Source organism: Equus caballus, chromosome 2 (genome assembly GCF_041296265.1).
Source record: "Equus caballus isolate H_3958 breed thoroughbred chromosome 2, TB-T2T, whole genome shotgun sequence".
NCBI classification, from domain to species: Eukaryota; Metazoa; Chordata; class Mammalia; order Perissodactyla; family Equidae; genus Equus; species Equus caballus.
This window is the reverse complement of record NC_091685.1, coordinates 5579273-5597423: the sequence shown is the minus strand read 5'-3', so window position 1 is coordinate 5597423 and position 18151 is coordinate 5579273. Positions and strand designations below refer to the sequence as shown.

The 18151-nt window shown below is 46.0% G+C and overlaps 1 protein-coding gene across 8 annotated transcripts in view; it reads right to left on the bottom strand.

Moving 5' to 3' along the window:
- Window positions 1-7578: 7578 nt before the first annotated feature.
- The window catches only part of YIPF1 (Yip1 domain family member 1), a 55791-nt gene continuing 45218 nt past the window's right edge, over window positions 7579-18151 (bottom strand). For 6 of the 8 annotated variants that reach the window (XR_011436339.1, XR_011436340.1, XR_011436338.1 and 3 more), the window contains 2 exons: window positions 17198-17295; window positions 7579-7751 (listed from right to left, as the gene is read on the bottom strand). Coding sequence is in view for 4 of the 8 variants with exons in the window: in XM_005607038.4 (XP_005607095.2) it covers window positions 17206-17295 (90 nt within the window). In the remaining 4 variants the exon portion in view is untranslated. Of the gene's footprint in view, window positions 7752-11345; window positions 12032-17197; window positions 17296-18151 lie in introns of those variants that run through there. The other 2 variants (XR_002804064.2, XM_070259916.1) reach the window with 2 other exon arrangements.

Sequence of the window (18151 nt, the reverse complement as noted above, 5' to 3'; positions counted from 1 at the left end):
TCCCTGAGCTAACATCTGTGTCAGTCTTCCTCTACTTTGTATGTGGGATGCATCCACAGCGTGGCTGATGAGTGGAGTAGGTCCACGCCCAGATCCACACCTGCGAACCCTGGGCCACCAAAGCAGAGCGCATGGAACTTTAATCACTTGGCCCCAGGGCAGCCCCTTTTTCTCCCTTTTAAACCGGCCTAGGTTGTTTACAAAGTCTGATTTAACCTTCCGCCAATGACACAGACAGTGAAATGAAATCTGTGGGTGAGGGCGAGGCTAGTAGGTGCCTCGTCTTTAAGCACATGAGGAAGAGGCAGGACCAGAAGTTTTTGTGAACACGCAAGGGCCCGGGAGGCAAGAGGTAGAGGCTTTGGAGCCAGACAAATGCAGATTTGAATCCAGCTTCCTGCTTCATAGCAGGTTAGTGTGAGCGAGGAACTCAACCGCTTAGCGCATCAGCCCCTTCAACTGTAAAAAGGCGGACGGCAGTGAACACTGTTCATTCTTTTTTCTACCTGTCTGAATTGAGCCCATTATCTCCCTTCCAAATAGTGTGATGGTCATTAATACTGTTCACCAAGTATTTCCCGCTCTCTGCTTTCTGGCACATAACAGGCTCGCACTTCATGGTCCTCTTTGAAGGTAGGTATGGCCGTGTGACAGTTTCAGCCAATGAATTGTGAGCAGAAGTGACACGTGTCACTTACAGGTGGAGATATCATTGCCACTGGGAGGCCCTCCAGAGCTCCCTTTTCCTCTGGCCCAGCGCCCAACAACATCTGAGATGGCAGCTGCTCGTCAACCCGGGGCCTGAGCAACGACAGTGAACAGGAGTTCCCCGCCAATCTGTGATGGACTCGCAACGTGAGCGAGAAATAAAACTTGGTTGTTTGAAATTACTGATATTCTGGAGTTGTATGTTATAGAATAATCTCACCGATCCCGAATGACACAAATAGTGAGATAATAGATGCAGCTACCTGAGGAGGGCCTGAAAAGTCCTTGAAAAACTTTGTTTTATGTTCGATGTATTACCTTATTAATTCGCCCCACCAGAAGTTACGCAGCAATCCCATGGGCCAGGCGCTGTGTGGGTCCGTCGGAGCAGAGTCCCTGCCATCAGGACCTTCCTGCCTAGGGTACAGGCCCCATCTCCAGACACTCACTGTCCTGAACCAGACTCTCAACTAATGCATCCAGCACGGCTGGTTATCAGTTTTCAGTTTGTAAGTCATCCTTGGAAAAAGGGTGAGTACGGGCCCAAGATCTGCCTACTGACCCCTCGCTTCCTCACCAACACATCTTGTTTGCTTCTCCTTCATGCCTCTGCTTCAGCCAGACTCGCACGTCTTCCAACGCCACATCTTCCATGAAGCCTTTCCTGTCAAATCTCTCCTTCTGAAAATCCTGTAATCCCCCCACTCGTGGACACAGCCCGCCTCGAGGTGCACAGCAGAGAAGGGCAGGCTTTGGAGCCAGACAGTCCTGCTCTCAAGGCCTGGCTCTGCCCCTCCCTGGCTGAGAAGCTAGAGATTTTGCTTTGGTTGAACATTATTATATATTGGACCCTGGAAATCGTATCACATAAATTTAATTCTCACACTTGCCCTTCACAATTGATTATACATACACACACATAATCTTTTACAGAGGAGGCGGAGCAGAGAGAGGTGAAGTGAAGCAGGGATTCACACCTACATCTGCTTGAACATTTCAAGTCTTTTATAGAAGTAGTTTTTCACTGTATGGTCTCTTTGCTTGTTCTCTCCATTTTTTTGTTTTAGTATTTACAAATATTTGTACTTTTGTTTTATTTCCTTTATGTAACATCTTTAATCCCCTCTATCTGGGGAGGGCGATTATTGTCAATTGTTTCCCTCTTATGAACAACATTGACATTATCTAGTAACTTCCTCCTCCCCTTCTTCTCCAGCATCTGATCTGAGGCAATATTCTTTTACTGCTGGTTAATAACTATGAGGTAATCAGCAAGCTCATTCTGCCTTTTAAATGTTCTTCCTGTTCTCCTTCCATTTTTGTTAGTCATCCTGTATATTTATTCAAGGCACATAACCATTATAAACTATATTCTCTCCCTTATAACCATCATTTATTCCTAGTTCTGCAAGTAAATAGATTCTGAGGGCTCAGCACCGGTTCTGTCAACGTCTCACCAGTCATTTGGGCTGTCTCAAGTCTATTCCCTAGAGGATGCCTCCGAAAGGTCTCCTGAGAACACTCCCTGTGCACTTCCATGTACATAACATTTTGTTTGTGACCTTGACACCTGAAAGTCAGTTCAGCTGGCTGTGAAATCCTTAGCTCACCTTTCCTGTGTCTGCATATCTTAGCCACGTCGTTAGTCTACAGGCTTCTGACCGAAAGTGCTGTTATTCGAGAGTCTGATGAGAGACTTTCTTCCCCTTATAAGTGAATTTGTCTTTTAGGCTGGATGCCCCAAATATTTTTTCTTTAAAATTCACTAATTTTACTAGAATATGTCTCAGTGTTGATCCGGGTTGATTTCCCTATTTGGGAGGTGTGCCTTTTCTATATGCAGTCTCAAGTCTTTTTAATTTTTTTTTCAGGAAAGTGTTTTTTTAATTCTAGTTTTGTGTATTTATTCTCCTCTGTTGCCTCGTTATTTTTTTCTTCTTCAGGGACACATATAATATCCCATTAGATCTTTTTTGGCCCGTCCTCTATATTTGTTGTTTTTTTCTTGAATTCTTTGATTTCTCTTTATTCATTCTAGAATTTAAATTTTTTCCTTCTTTTCAGTTTTTATTCCCTTAAGGCATTATCTGTTGTGCAAAAACTATATTCCTTCTACTCCAGTCTTCATTTGTGAAATGAGTTTTCTATTTTTTTTCTACTTCTTTCCTAAGTTAGATTACCTAATTTCTGATTTCTAATTCTGATTTGTGCTTTTCTTTCATATCTTGTATTATTTCCCTAATTTACTCTAGCTCATTTTGAAATATTAAGTTATGGTTTTGTCTGGGTTTGTGGGCCTGTCTTTCTGGAATGCTTTCATTTCATTAGGGATGTTGTTCTCCTCCCTGTTCTCATTTTTCTTATAATAACTTCATTGTGAGATGTGGGTGCAGTGCTTTCTGTTGCTCATTTACATGAAATTAGTCTTCCTGCACGCTCTTAGGGGGAGGGGGAGCTAGGACAGCTTTGTGAAATTCAAGGCTCCACAGCTTCCCTTTCTGTTTTCACGAGTGTTCAGAAATACGGCTTCATAGGTTCTGAGACCTCCTGGCTCTGTTCCCCTCCCCGCCCTCATCTGGACTCCCCTGTCCTTCGCCCCAAACATCGCTGGTCCACCCTACCGGTGCTCTGTTCCCTGCACTTTCTACGCTGGTGTCCCGGGAAGACACTGTGGCTGGCTTTGAGAGTGCCCAGGGCCTGGGCTGCCCCAGCTTCTTCAGACCTTACTTTGGGCCCCTTGCTTCATCAGCTGTAAACTGCGTGTGCAAAACTCCCCCAGTTCCAGCAGCTGTCCTCCTGTTGGTCCACTGTACTTTCCGGGAGTACCTGTTGGCTATTGTGGGGTTCTCTTCTTTTTTGATTTCTTAGACACACTGTTGCTTCCCTCTGCTTCTTTCCACAAAAATGCCGATACCATGCAAGTCTTTGAGCTGCCAGTGGTCTCCACCTACTTGAATGTTGGGTTTGTGGTGCCCTCTGTCACCCTGTTTGTTGTAGATGTCCACAGATTTTTGCTTTGCTATCCCAGTGCCTCCATTTTTACGGGGGGAATTCAGGGAAATAAAAAAATGCTACTGCCATCTTCCCAGAATTCTTTTCTCTCAATTCTTATGATTCCATATAAGATACAGTGCCAACCAGTGAAATCAAAATGGACAAACCACCATCCGTTAACTTTTCTTAAAGTAGGGGTTCCAAGATGTAACAGTTACCTATCTAAAGCCCATTCTGGTTTCACTCAGGCTGGCACCGTGCCCAGCTAAAGAGCATTTCCCAGCGTCCCTTGCAGCTAGGGGTGACCATGTGATATGGTTCTGACCAATAAGAAATAAGCATAAAACATTGGGTGGGGCTCTGGAGAAGGCTCATTAAAAGGCAGATCAACTCAACTGCCAGCCCCTTTTGCCCTTCCCCTTCCTCCTGCCTGTCAAGAGCTGAGCTGAGCCAGAGAGAGCTGAGCCACCAGGTCTCTGGGCAGAATAGAAAAAACGAAAGGAACAGTCAAGCCTTTCATCATTTACTGTGACAGGAGGGGACTGTCTCTCTGCCAAAGGATCCTTAACAAAGGGCTCCTGCCGTTTTACAGACCCAGGAGGCTAGGAGGAGGGAGGGGGAAGGGCTAGGAGTGGAAAAGTACTGAATACTGAGCGAGAGTAGAGAAAACATCTTCAGCCCCTGCCCCCAGAGTAAGTTGGTCTCAGCAGAGGCAGCTGAGAGGCCACAGCTAGGGGTCTCACTCCTTCCCCCATAAGGAGGCCTCCGTCCAAATGGTGGAGCCTGAGCTAGAAGTGCGCTGTGCGTAAGAGCCAGGCTGGGGTGATGGCGGGGTGAGGCCAGAGTCCTTGACAGCGACCCCCTCAGAGGGCACAGTGCTGGGCTCTGCACCGAGCCTGTGTGGGCGGGCAGCTTTCCCCAGGCCTGTCAGCTTTCTAACTGCCTGTGGTTGGGCCTGAAAGATCACACACAGGCTTCTGGCTTGGAGCCGGACTCCTCACCGCCGACACTTTGCTGGAGGAAGAGCAGGCAGCCTGACATCAGATGACGACAAATTCATGCTAAGGACCGCTGAGCAGAAGAAAAACAAAAAGACAGAATCATGGAGCAGCCATATTAACCTATGGCTATCTCTAAACTTCTATTCACATGAGAAAAATGAAACTGCTCATTTGTTCAAGGGACTGCTTCTCAGACTTCTTTTACAGCGAATGCAATTCCTAAGTGCCACGTGGGAGTCGCAGGAGCAGCGGCTCCCAAATGGTGGTGCTGGTTGGTTCCTGAAATTTTCACTGGTCCTTGGCAGGTGAGAAAAAATGAACAGTGTAGTCAGTTTTTCATAGAGCTAAACTTATTCAAGTTTTTAGTTCTGAGATTATGGATTATTTGATATTATAATGTCCTCCTTTTTGTAAAATAACGGTGCTAATTTATGATGCTGGTTGTGTCTAAAATCCTTACTTAAAAATTAAACCTTAACCACTGTATTATAGAATCTCTCAACGTTTTTGGAAAAATTTACCAGTCATACCACACTTAAAAGTCCTTAGTAGTAACTAAATTCCCCCTCAAATGTGGATATTTATATGTGCCTGTGAAAAGTTACTGTTTTCCTAAACCTTAACACTGATAACACCTCTGTGACCAGATGTGTGGGTTTCCCACACCAAGCAATTCTGACACTAACTGCCTGGGGTTAGCGCAGACCCCACAGGTTAAGGGCTCGGTCCCACAAGACTGTGCCCCACTTCAGATGCCAATAAGCAAGCAGTGGGTCCCCAGCTTCCCCACGACTTCTGGCTGACTTGGCTACGAATTGGAAGTTCCCACGACGCCCTCCTTGGGTTCCATAATTTGCTCACAGAACCCAGGAAAACAGTTTACTTACTCTCGCTGATTTATTACAAAGGGTATTTTAAAGGATACAAATGAACAACCAGATGATGAGACACACAGGGCAAGGTCTGGAAGGGTCCCGGCTGCAGGAGCTTCTGTCCCTCCCAGCACGTGCACGAATTCACCAACCCAAACCCCGTTGTCTTAGGATTTTTATGAGGGCTTCATCACATAGGCATGATTGTAACTCCATTTCCAGCCCTTCTCCCCTCTGGAGGAGGTGGGGGCTGGGGCTGAAAGTTCCAAGCTTCTAATTATGGCTCGGTCTTTCTGGTGACCAGCGCCCTCCAAGTGCTCCCAAGAACTGCCTCATTAGAACAAAAAATGCTGCACTACCAGGAAATCCCAAGGGATTTAGGAGCTCTCCCAGAAGCTTCTATCACTCAGGAAATTACAAAGGTCTTAAGAGCTCTGTGTCAGGAACTGGAGTCAAAGACAAAAAGATTCTCCCAGCACTTCTATTTACAAGGCTTTTAGGGGTTCTGTGTCAGGAACAAGGGCAGAGACCAGTATATGTATTTCTTATTATTTCACAATATACTTCTGTTCTTCAATAGGAGAAAAATCCTGCCACTTTTGGTAACAGATGGGAAGGGGTTGCAGATGGCTTGTACGGGGGAAGTCACAGGTATAATTCACATGTATAAGAATCACTGCCTTGGTTGGCAGGAGTCAAGTATTAAAGAGTGAGCCAGGGTACCAGCCCAGAGGGTGACTGGAAGGTATGGACACCAAATTCTCCGAAAAGCCCTTGAAGACAAAAGAAGTATGTAGCTGGAGAAGACTGAGAGGTTGGAGGGGCAGGGATAAAATTAACAAAGAGCAAAAAGCTCAGACATGATCTGAGAGGCCCAAGGGTAGAAACAGGACCAAAGCAAAAGCTGCAGAGGTGCTTCCAGCAGGAAGAGGAAATAGCTGCCTTGCAGAGGCTGAGGCTTAGCAGTGACCATGGACTGAAGATCCACTGAACAGGGACCTTGTCTGTTCTGTTTGCTGCTCTAGCCCCAGTACCTAGAATGGTGATCGGCACACAGTAGGTCCACAATACATATGTGGAGTAAATTAATGGGGGGGATCCCCAGCATTTGATGGGAGCTTTGCCAAGCTAACCTTAAGCTCACTGTAGCCGGAATTTGTGTGCGCCTTCCTTTATCTGCATGGTCAGCCTCTTAAGTCCAGACATGTCCTTGCAGCTGTCTCAGAACCACACAGGGAACTCCTGCCCTGACGAGGACTACAGAAACAGCAGGGAATCAGCAGTCTAGACAAGGCAGAAGCTCAGGCTCCGGGTGATGTGCATTTTGAATAAAAAGTATAAAAAAGTATCTTTGAGGTGTCACTGGTTTCTCCCTGTAACGCACTCCAACCAGGAAGTCATGCTACCTTGAAGAGACACTCAAAGCGCCTAAAAGAATTTTCTAAAATCTGTGTAAGTGTGCATGTTCTTTAAATCCAGTGTTCCATACTTATAGAAGGAAAAATTCCAATGTCCATTTTAACCCTCACACCCCAATTAGGTAGCACATTAAATGAGATTCCCGGCAGCCTCTGGCATGCTGGAGAGCAAACATCAAGGAAGAACTTAAGGCCCAGTCCTGAAGTGCAGACACAGACGTTATGTGAAGTATCTCTTGTGCAACCATTAGGTTCAGGTGCCCAGGGTCAGGTCACCAAAGACAAACTTTCAGCCTCCCAATGACTCCCAATCAAAGTTCACACTGTTTGGCCACTTTGGCACGGCAAGGATTTGGAGAGAAGAGGACCACTTAGGTAATCTGTACAAAATTCAGAGAAAAGCCATCCCAAGTTAGGATGGATCCATTTCGGAACTAAGGGTGCACCTCACGTGAAGCACACCACTTGACCGTGAGAAAGGGCAGGGCACCCGAGCACGCCTAACCATCCCCTCGTACTGCATTCCGAATCAGCGCACAGTCACAGCGACAATCAACAGGTGAGAAAGAAGAGCCGAAACACACGTGCTGAACAACACTTAATTTTTGTTTGTTAAATAAATGACCAGGCTTTGGTGCAGCACTGTCCGGACGCTGGGGGTTGGTGCCACTCTGTCAGTCCTGCTGGCGTTGGTTGTCCTACTTTCCTGCAGTGGATCCATATCCGAAAGAACCACACTCCAAAAAGACAAGAGAGAGCTGCAAACACAAGAGTAAATTTCCAGATAAAGATGCTCCCACACAGAGAGGAGCTACACTGCAGAAAAGGGCGTTCACTTACGTTCAGAGGCAGCACCGCGGCACCAGAGTGGCTCCACTGCCAAGTCCCAAACCTCCAGCCTGAGACTGACCTGTGAGCTCCAAGGAGACTTACCATTGGGGGGGAGAAGACATTTTTTAAAGTTTTCCTCTGTTTCTCTGCAAACCCAGTAACTTTCTGTGACCCAGCTCCCAAAACTACCTCCACGCACCCTTCTTTCTCTCTGTTCTTTGTGACAGCTCTGTGTTTATACTACATATAAAGGAAACATGGAGGGAGATAAACCGATTTGGGAGCTGCAGAGCCGCTGTGTGGTTGTTGAAACATGAGGTTCTACAGGGGACAGTGGCAGGACGAACAGAGGGAGAGATCACGTAATCCAGGGAGTCTGGATTCTGTTCTTTAGACAACAGGAGGCCAAAAAACAGTTTTTAAGTAGAGGAGTGGCACAGTCAGATTTGCAGATTTTTGAAGACGCATGTGGCTACACATAGGAGGAACTGGAAGGAGGAAAAGAAAAGAGACAGAGAAACTCATCAAGCTATTAGCACAGCCCAAGTGTGAGATGACTGGGTCCTGAACGCTGGGTGTGGTACTGAGAGGACAGACCTGAGAAGTATTTCAGAGGTAAATAGACAGGTCCTGCTGACAGATGAGATGTGGAAGGTAAGAGGGAGGAATCTACACGAATGCTGAGGTTTCTAGCTTGGATTAGTAAGTGGATTTCTTAATTAACCCAACAAATATTGACTGAGGACTCACACGCCAGGCACTGGGTACAATGACGAATAAGGAAGACACGGTCTCAACTCTCAAGAAACTTACAGTCTAGTAGGGAAAACTACAGGGTAAACAAATACATGGAACATGATTTAGTTACACGTGTAAGGTCCTGTGAGAGGGTAGGACACGGACTCTAACCCTGTCTGAAGTTAGGCGGTGTGAGGCAGGAAAATTTAGGGAGGATCTGGGTGTGGGGGATGAGTTTAGTTAGTGAATTTGAGGCACCCCTTGGTTCACTTAATTGGAGATTTTCAAGAGATGGGAGCTTGGAAAGAGGGGCTAGCGATACAGTGAAATCCAGGGGAGGTTAAGGAACGTATCAGAGGCATTCCTGACGCGTGGCCTTCCACCTCTGAGAAGGAGCCAGGCCTCCCTGGAGACCTCTTCGGGGCAGAATCCCAGCCAGACGTCAGCGCTGGAGCACCCTGTGAAGGTGAGGCAGAGGCTGTCTGCCTCAATCCACCGGCTCTAGAAAATGGAAAAGTTGCCAACAAAACCTCTGTGAAAGTGGCTGCAGAAGGGTACATGCTGGAACTTGTTGGAGTGAAAGAACCCAAAGTCCTGACCAGCTTTCTGGCAAACATCAGGCTGGGTTTCTGAAATGCTAAATGAAGGCAGGGACAAACTAGCCCACAGGGCAGGCACTTGAGATTTTATTTCCATAAATACATACTCTGTTTTTCTCTCATCTCTCTAGATGTCTGTTCCAAATTAATGTCAAGACTAGAGGAGAATTTGAAGACAGAAAATTCCCTTCTCCTGCTGCCAACTTTTAGTGGGTGGCCTATAGAGCAGAGTTTGGGAATTCCTGGCACTTAGGTCAGAGGGTGGCAAGTAAGATGACACTGCCTTTCGTGCCACAATTCGTCCATAATTCACTGTCAGCCAGGTTCCCTTACCTCTTCCCCGCCTAAGACCTGACTGCTGGCCACTTCTGGCTCCCCACCTTGGGTGGCCCTACTGCGGCCCTGACATGCCTGCTCCATTCCTGGTCCCAGCCTGCACAATGTCAATGTTCCTGATCTGGGGTGTTCCAATGCAAAGTTCCCAAAATCCTGACTCTCTCTGTAATTCAGCAGGGGCTTCCAGTCTGTGTGACTCATGAGACACAAAATTAGGATGTAAAATCTCGGGCGGGGTAAGGACCTATCTCCATTGTTCACCCCAGTAGCCCAGCACCTGGCAGAGAGTATGCCCTCAATGAATGAACGATTCCTAAGTGACTTGGCAGATGACCCCAAGGAAGATTGAGCGCCACAGGACAAGTATGTCAACTGACACTAGTCTAAAATCAGACTTTCCCAAGCGCCTGCTGGGTGCTGGGCTACACTGGGAAATAAATCTCTGCCCTCGAGGAGCTGCCAGGCTATGAAGTCACAGTAAATAGGAAAATTGCCATAAGAGAGGAACAAAGAGCTGCAGGAGAGCACAGAGGAAGGAAGGAAGGAAGGAAGATAAACTTCACTAAGGAGAGGGTGTCTGAAGTAGGTCCTGAAGAATAAAGCAAGTTTCCAAGTACACATGGCAGGGAAGCGTATTCCAGAATTTAAAAAAAAATCTTCAAAGATTTTAAAGTACTATTTCCAGTAATTAGTGGTAACGTTGTTACTGTTATTATTAGACTATTGTGAGTACATCATAGGATAAAACAAGTAAGTACTTATATGACAGTCCAAGTCTATCATTTCTGGTGTCATTGAGAAGTGAGATCTTCAGTTTGGAAGAAAAGAGATACAGATATAAGATAAAAGCAATTTAATAAAAACGTTATAGTACTAAATAGAAATTGGAAGCTTGAGTATGAACTCACAATGTATCTTCTTTAAAAAAACAAAACAAAACAAGCAAACAACTAACATACTTCCTGGCTCTGAACACTGAAAAGGCCTGAAAACAATGACCGAGCCAGTTGCACCACTAGATCTGGAAATACTATTTCCCCATGGAACAGAACCAGGATGCCTTAGAGAAACAGCTCAATCTGCATCTGGGACAGGAAATCAGGGAATGTTCAAAATGAGCCTGAGATATTCTTTTTGATGAGGCAGACTGGTCCTGAGCTAATATGCATGCCAATCTTCCCCTATTTTGTATTTGGGTTGCTGCCACAGCATGGCTGCTGAGTGCTGTAGATCCACACCTGGGAGCCAAATCTGAGAACCCAGGCCACCAAAGTAGAGCATGCTCAACTTAACCACTATGCCACCAGGCTGGCTTCCTTTTATTTGTTTACTTTTTTGCTGAGGAAGATTAGCCCTGACCTAAAATCTATTATCAATCTTCCTCTTTTTTTTCTTGAGAAACATTAGCCCTGAGCTAACATCTGTGACACTCTTCCTCTATTTTGTATGTGGGTCACTGCTGTAGCTTGGCTGATGAGTGGTGTAGGTCTGCGCCTGGGATCCGAACCCTGGAACCCAGGCCAAAGGATAGTGCACCAGACTTAAGCACTACGCCACGGGGCCAGCCCTGAGCCTGAAAACTTCTGTCATAACAGATAGCAAGGCAGTCATCAGAGACATCTAAGGTTGTGCCAACAGCTCTCAAGGGCCAACCTGAAGAGGTTCCCACTGGACGAGACAGGACAATTTGGGCATCAATAAACATAATACTAGCAATAGACTGAAGCTAATTGGTCATTGTTGCAGAATGCCAGTGAACCAACTGCTATTTTGAAAGCTGGTAAATAAAGAGAAAGAATCACTCATCCTGCTTTTCTTGTATAAATGATACCACTGGATAACCAAATAGTAGATGAAGGAAGTTTTTATTAGAGAAGTATTCTAGTTAATAAACAAAGAAAGAAAGATAGAATTGAAATGTCACCATTTTGAAGCCCCTAATGAATTAATGGATCTAGGCATTGCTTATTAATAACCACTAGTATCAAAGAGAGAGGGAGAGAATTAGACATTATGAGTTTATGGATGGAGGAATTTCACAGCACATATCAAGAAGTCTTGCCAAAAAAAAAATCAAACCTGAATCTGGATCAAGCCTTTAGATATAAGCACCAGTTCAAAGAAAAGAGAGGACAGAGCAACATGTTAAATGACACCATGGAGATGCAATCAGCAAAATCCAGACAGTGAGAAACTAGTACAAGATACCACGATTCTTCAACAAACACCTGGCAAAGGGAAAGAGGGGAGGGAGACTGAGTCAGAGTCTATCATTTAAAGGCCTTTAAGAGATACATCAACCAATTCAAGATGAAATTCAAACAAGGAAGTACATTTGATATTAAAGAGTTATTTTTTAAATATGATTATGCTATTATGGTCATGTTTTAAAAAGAGTATCTTTTATGGAACAGAATTTAAATGTTTATGGATGAAATAAGAGGCTACCTTAGATTTGCTTCAAAATAGGATGGGGGGAGCGGTGGGGAATAGCTGGGTGTACAGATGAAACAAGACTGGCCATGAGTCGACAGCTGTTGAAAATGGGTGACAAGAACATGGTGATTCATTACACTATTCACTCTACTTTTATCTATGTTTAAAATTTTCCACTAAGTTAGTTTAAAAAAAAGAATAAAAAGTTACTGTGTTGACCCACTTGTCATCCCAGGTTCCCCCAATTTTCCTTAAAGAAAGAGAACAAAGAAAAAAATTGAGAAAGAAACATCCCAGGAACTGAAAATGGATTCTCTGGGCAGGGACATTTCAGACATGGTGTGGAAAAGAAGGGCTGTAGAAAGCAGTGTTAGCCATGTGTGAAATCATGCGGTGTGGATGCTGTGCTAAGGGGGATTAGAGCATTGAGTTAAAAATGATTTCAGAATAAAAGAATTGATAGGTATAAACCTAGTAAAAAGCTTTGTGGCTTTGGCTTATAAAATGAACATTCTTGACACACTGAGTGAAAGGATAATTGCATATAAACCCTATGTATCAAATCAGGAGGGTTTTAATTACAAAGGAGTCTCCTGCAGCCCTCTGCTCATCTGTTAATAAAGCCCTTATCACACTCTGTATAATTGTCTGCTGGCCACCCTCCTCTGGACAGACCCACTCGTCACCACCCCTGGGAAGGCAGCCCCAATCTGGATGCAGTCCTCAGATACTCCACCGTTCAAGCTAAAATAAGACTCCCTGGGTCCATTCTCCAGGCTTCATCAGGTCTTGGCTCAGAGAAGAAATGGCAGTGGTCCTTAGGTGATAAGTTAATAAAAAAGGAAGGAGTGAAGGAAGAAATGAAAGAAGAAAGCCCGATATTTTTTATAATATCTCAATGACTTACGTAGGTGTAGCTTCCCTGATTACAGGGAACTGGAGGCTCACCTACGACCCTACAGCTCCAGGGAGAGAGGGGGTTAATGCTCTCCCAGTAACCCATTCCAGGTTAAGCCCTCCAATGCACAGATTTACATAAGGAAGGTTATCTGCAAGATTAGAAGCCATTCTTTTTCAGTGAAAGCTGGAGTCCAGAGATTACAGTAGAAGGCACAGCCAGCTCATAAATCTGCAGTGCCTGGGGCTCTGGATGGCCCCTCTCATTGGCAAAGCGATTGATGCTTCTGCCAGGGAGGCTCCAAAGAAACTGTTCATCACTATCTCATTTGGAGACTTGACACCCTAATGGAAGCGCTGACGCCCAAGTTTACAGACCAGTGGCGTCAAATCTGTGTGACTCAGGATGGGAGGTCTGCAAGAGCCCCGAGGGTCAGGCTCTCCTCAGACGCCAGCTTCTGACTATCTGAAGGTTTACAGCACATGGGACACTTGCTCTAGAGCCTCATAACCACAATGTAAGGAAGGAACTGAAGTCCCAGCTCAGGAAACAGGCTGAGAACCCCTCACTGGGTTGACGGCAGGTATCTGGGCCAAGGCAGAGACCTAGGCAACTACTGCCATTGTGTCCTCTACCTCTGTCCCCTCCAGCTGGGCTCAGATTCTCTCGTTCTCAGTGATGTGAGCCTGCATGGCATCACTGTGTCCAAGTGAACAGCCTATGTCTTCACCTTCCCCAAAGCCATGGGAAGCTAGCTCCTCTTTTCAGAAAAACGGGTAACTGATTGCTTCTGCTCAACCTGCAGGACGCGGCTCAAACAAGCCCGTGTGAAGCCTTCCCCCAGGTCCCATGAGCCGCTGCTTCTGTTCTCCCACATCGCTCATCAGTTCACAGCTTGGCTGCGGCACTTCTCCCACAGCGTGGTCATTATCTGTTCAGCTGTTTTACCCATGGGCCTAGGATCCTTGAGGCAGACTGCATCTGATTTTCTAGGTCCCAGTGCCTGGCCCAGAGGCCAGACAGCAGCCTCCAATAAACACTGAATGAGAGAGTAAACAATGATCCAGGACTCAGCGAGCCAAGGCACCTCTGGCAAAAGCCAACTCCTGACTTTTGCCTTCGTCTTGCAAAGGGTCACTTCCACCCACCCAACATTACCTGAGCACTCGCTCTGTCTGTGCCAGGCGGGCAGTAGACCAAGCACTGGGCAGACCAAGTCAAATAAGACTCAGTCCCTTCCCCATGGACCTCAAGGGAAGGAAGAGACACCCCCGCCCCGCCCCAGCCCTGAGCCTTTTCTGCTAATGGTCAATGGCGTCCATCTGCAAGATGAGCTGAACAAGTGTGTAGACAATTACACCGACATACAAACAAGCTACCACATGCTCACTCCAAGGCAGGAAGCTCCAAAAACAATCCACTAAGGAGATGGAAGGAAAATATCAGAATTTGATATATATATATATATATATATATATATATATCTCAAATCGTCACGATGTACACTTTAAATCTCACAATTTTGTCAATTATACCTTAATAAAGCTGAAAAATTAAATTACATTAAATTAAAAACGGCCTCCAGTGATCCCTGCCTCCAGGTACTCATGCCCTTGTGAAATCGCCCTCCTTTGAATGTGGGCAAGACTTGTGACTTGCTTCTAACCAAAAGAATACAACAAAGGTGACAGGTGTCGTTTCCATGATTACATCCCATAGACTGTCACTCCCATCTTCCTAACAGATTCTTTGTTGATTGTCTCCATTTATGGCTTCAGTGTAGTAAGCCATAATATGGAGAGGCCTATGTGGCAAGGAATTGAGGGCAGCCTCCAGCTGACAATCAGCAGGGAGGCCCTCAGTCTAACATGTCACAGGAAGTGGATCCGACCAACAACCATGTGAGCTGGGAAGAGGCTCCTTCTCCAGTCCAGCTTTGAGATGAGAGCCCAGCCAGGGACAGCAATTCGAGTGCAGCCTTGGGAGAGAACCCGACGGAGAGAACTAAGCTAAGCTATGCCCAAATTCCTGACTCACAGAAACTGTGAGATTATAACTGTTTGTTGTTTAAGCTGCTAAATTTGTGGTAATATTGTTAGGCAGCAATAGATAATTAATGCAGTCCTCAAATTCTTAACTGACAGGTTGTGTAATCAAAGCAGTGTGGAGACCTCTGAACTAAAGCATCTCTAGACCAGCAAATGTGGGTTCCTAAAAAAAGCCAAAGGCCAGCAGGCAGAGCCTGCAAGTTTTTGTGGTAAAAAGAACATCAGTCTCAAAAGTGGGAAAGTGGAAAAACCTCAGGAATTGGCTCCCCCAGACCTGGGTTTGAGTCCCAGCTGTGCCTCTAAGAGGTAGGTGATCCTAGTCAACTCAGACTTACAAAGCCCAGCTTCCTCATCTATAAATAGGGTCAACAAGGCTGGTAACAGTGGCCAATCAGAGAATGACCTGGGCAGTGTTTTGTAAAGGGGAATGCGATATACCTGTCAGCCAGCTTCCTTATTGTAAAAGAGGAGCAAAGCCCATGCTCCCTCCAGGCACTATGACTTCTGGGACTCTAACGTCACATGCCCATGTGACGAGAGGGAGAGGGAGGGCCGGCTGCGACACTTAGTAGTTCCCTAGTCATTCCACCGGGCAGGGGGATTGTCTAACCAACAAGGCCTCTGGAGGGACCTATTCTTTTTTTTTTTTAAAGATTTTATGTTTTTCCTTTTTCTCCCAAAGCCCCCGGTACATAGTTGTGTATTTTTCGTTGTGGGTCCTTCTAGTTGTGGTATGTGGGATGCCGCCTCAGCATGGCTTGATGAGCAGTGCCATGTCTGTGCCCAGGATTCGAACTGGCGAAACCCCGGGCCGCCAAAGCAGAGTGTGCAAACCCAACCACTCGGCCACGGGGCCAGCACCTGGAGGGACCTATTCTTGACCAATCACATCTTGTCAACTTGCAGGGCCTGTAATCTAAATTTCACAACCAAGAGGGAAAATCTCCAGTTGTTTTACAAAAAGGAAATAAAGGGTCAAGGTAAAGTGAGTAAGAACCACGAAATTCCAACACTCATTACAGACCCACTCTCAGAGGGGCAGGAGCTTTGATTCTGTTACTGAGTACCTTAACTATGTGCCAGGAACTTCTATAACGTGACCTCTCATCCTCACCACAATCTTATAATGCAGGTTGTATCATCCTTAGTCCATAGTTAAGTTAGTCGAGGCTCAGAGAGAGTAAGCCCCTTGCCCCGAGCACACTGCTAGTAGATGGAAGGGCCAGGATTTAATTTTAATTCTCTTTGACTCTAAAGGCCCTGGTCTTCACACCACACCCTGTTGCTCTGGGAGACAGCAGCATGGGCAGAAACGTCACCCAGCAATTACAAAACAGAGTAAAGGTTCTTGGCCCATAGGGAGATCACGTGCAGAGTGTGGCTACACCCATTCATTCCACATTTACTGAGCACCCATTGTACACCAGGTCATGTGGTGGGCAATGAAAATTAAAGTAACACCCATTCCTTGTTCAAATGGAGCTGCATCTAATTGGGGAGACACACCAGCACACGGAAAACTAATGAATGAATGAGAGAGCAACTGGGCAGGCAGATGGACACACAGACAGTGAACGATGAGTGTTTCAAGCACCATTAATAGAAGGATTCAAGCTGTAATGGGCTCACAAGGTAAGTGATGACTGCTGGAAGAGAAGGAACATTTCAGACAACTGGAGCAGCAAGTGCAGAGGCATGACGTGTTTTGGCAACAGCAAGGTGTTCAGTATGGCTACAGCCTCAGACTACTACAGAGGTGGAACAGGAAGGGACGGAACAAGCCATGGAGCAATCGGGTCTGTTTCCTGTGCTCTGACCTACTGAAACAACCGCTGACAGTGGAATCATCAAAGAGGCCCTGAGAACAAACCAGGCACGAGAGTCTGTAAGCTTTGGAGAACCCCATGGGTAATTCAAGACAGGTCACACTCAGGGTCTGAGGCCAGCCTAAGTCGTCACGAAGAAACTGGAAAAAACCACCAGGACTGTAACGAAATGGAACAAACCCATACTGTGCTGCTGCGAAGGGGACAGGGAGTAGAGAAGAGGGGATGCAGGGAGTAAAAGGCAGGAACTCTTCCTACAGAAGAGTCTAAGAGCTCATGGTTCCCACATCCATCAAGCCAGATGAGGTGGATTTCACAACTGAAGCCTTCAACAAGAGACACACAGACACAAGTGCACACACACCCACTACACTGTGCAGACAGGTAAAAGGGTCCAGCCCTCTCTGCTCTTGATGCTAACAGGAACAGAACTGATACACCTGCCCATTTCACCATAACACACAGCAAGAAGATAAAAGTATCTTTTCTTACCTTCTTCTTTAGCTCAACTTGGCTGCTGCAACTGTTTGGTTTGGAGCAGCTGTGGGTGTTGGGAGATGGTCCATCTCTGGTGCATCAAAAAAGTAGGCCTACAGGAAAAGGAGACCCATGAAGTGAGTTTAAAAAACAGCGGTTCAGTGAGTGTTCTAGACTCCATGCTAATAGTCCTTCTGGGATCTCATGGCCCCCACGTATCCTCCTACCACACTGCTCATCACACTGAACTACAACCGTCTGTTTCTGTCCATCTCACTTATTCAACTGTGAATGCCTTCTCAAATTTCGCTACCATTTATTGTGCACTTACTACATATGACTTACTCTTCATAACAACTCTGTGAGGTCATAATTAACATCCTCATTTGACAGATGAAGAAACTGAGGCTCAGAGAGGCTGTCACTGGATCAGGTGCACATGGCTAATGAGCGTGGAAGACTCACAGCCAGGCCTTGCTGACTCCAAAGCTCAAGCTCTTGACCACATTCCATGGCCTCTCCTCCAAAGACTGCATCCTTCTTGTCTCCATGTCACCAGCACCCTGCACTGGGCCTCGCACACTGTGTAAACAATCAGTACTCAGTGAACTGAACCACGACAGAGTGCTGCTGAACCAGTGGCTCTCCGTAAAGACCTTTAAAAGAATGTGCTACGTAGCCCTTAACCTCCTAATTCTTCAGCTTGAAAATGAAAGATCTGATAAGTGCTTCCACTCACCATCTACAATTTAACTGTCAAAAACCGGAAGGAGATGGAAGAGGGAAAACACCAGGGAGGGTCTTCCCATCTGTTTCGAGATCTGAGAATCCTAACTTCAGCCCAGGAAAACACCAGTCTCACTCGCCGTGAATGCTAGTTGCTCAAGAAAAGGCAAGTCCATCAGTAAGTCAAGATGACTGCACACTCATGACTGCCCCTTGGAGTCAGGGCATTAGGAAGGTAAAAAG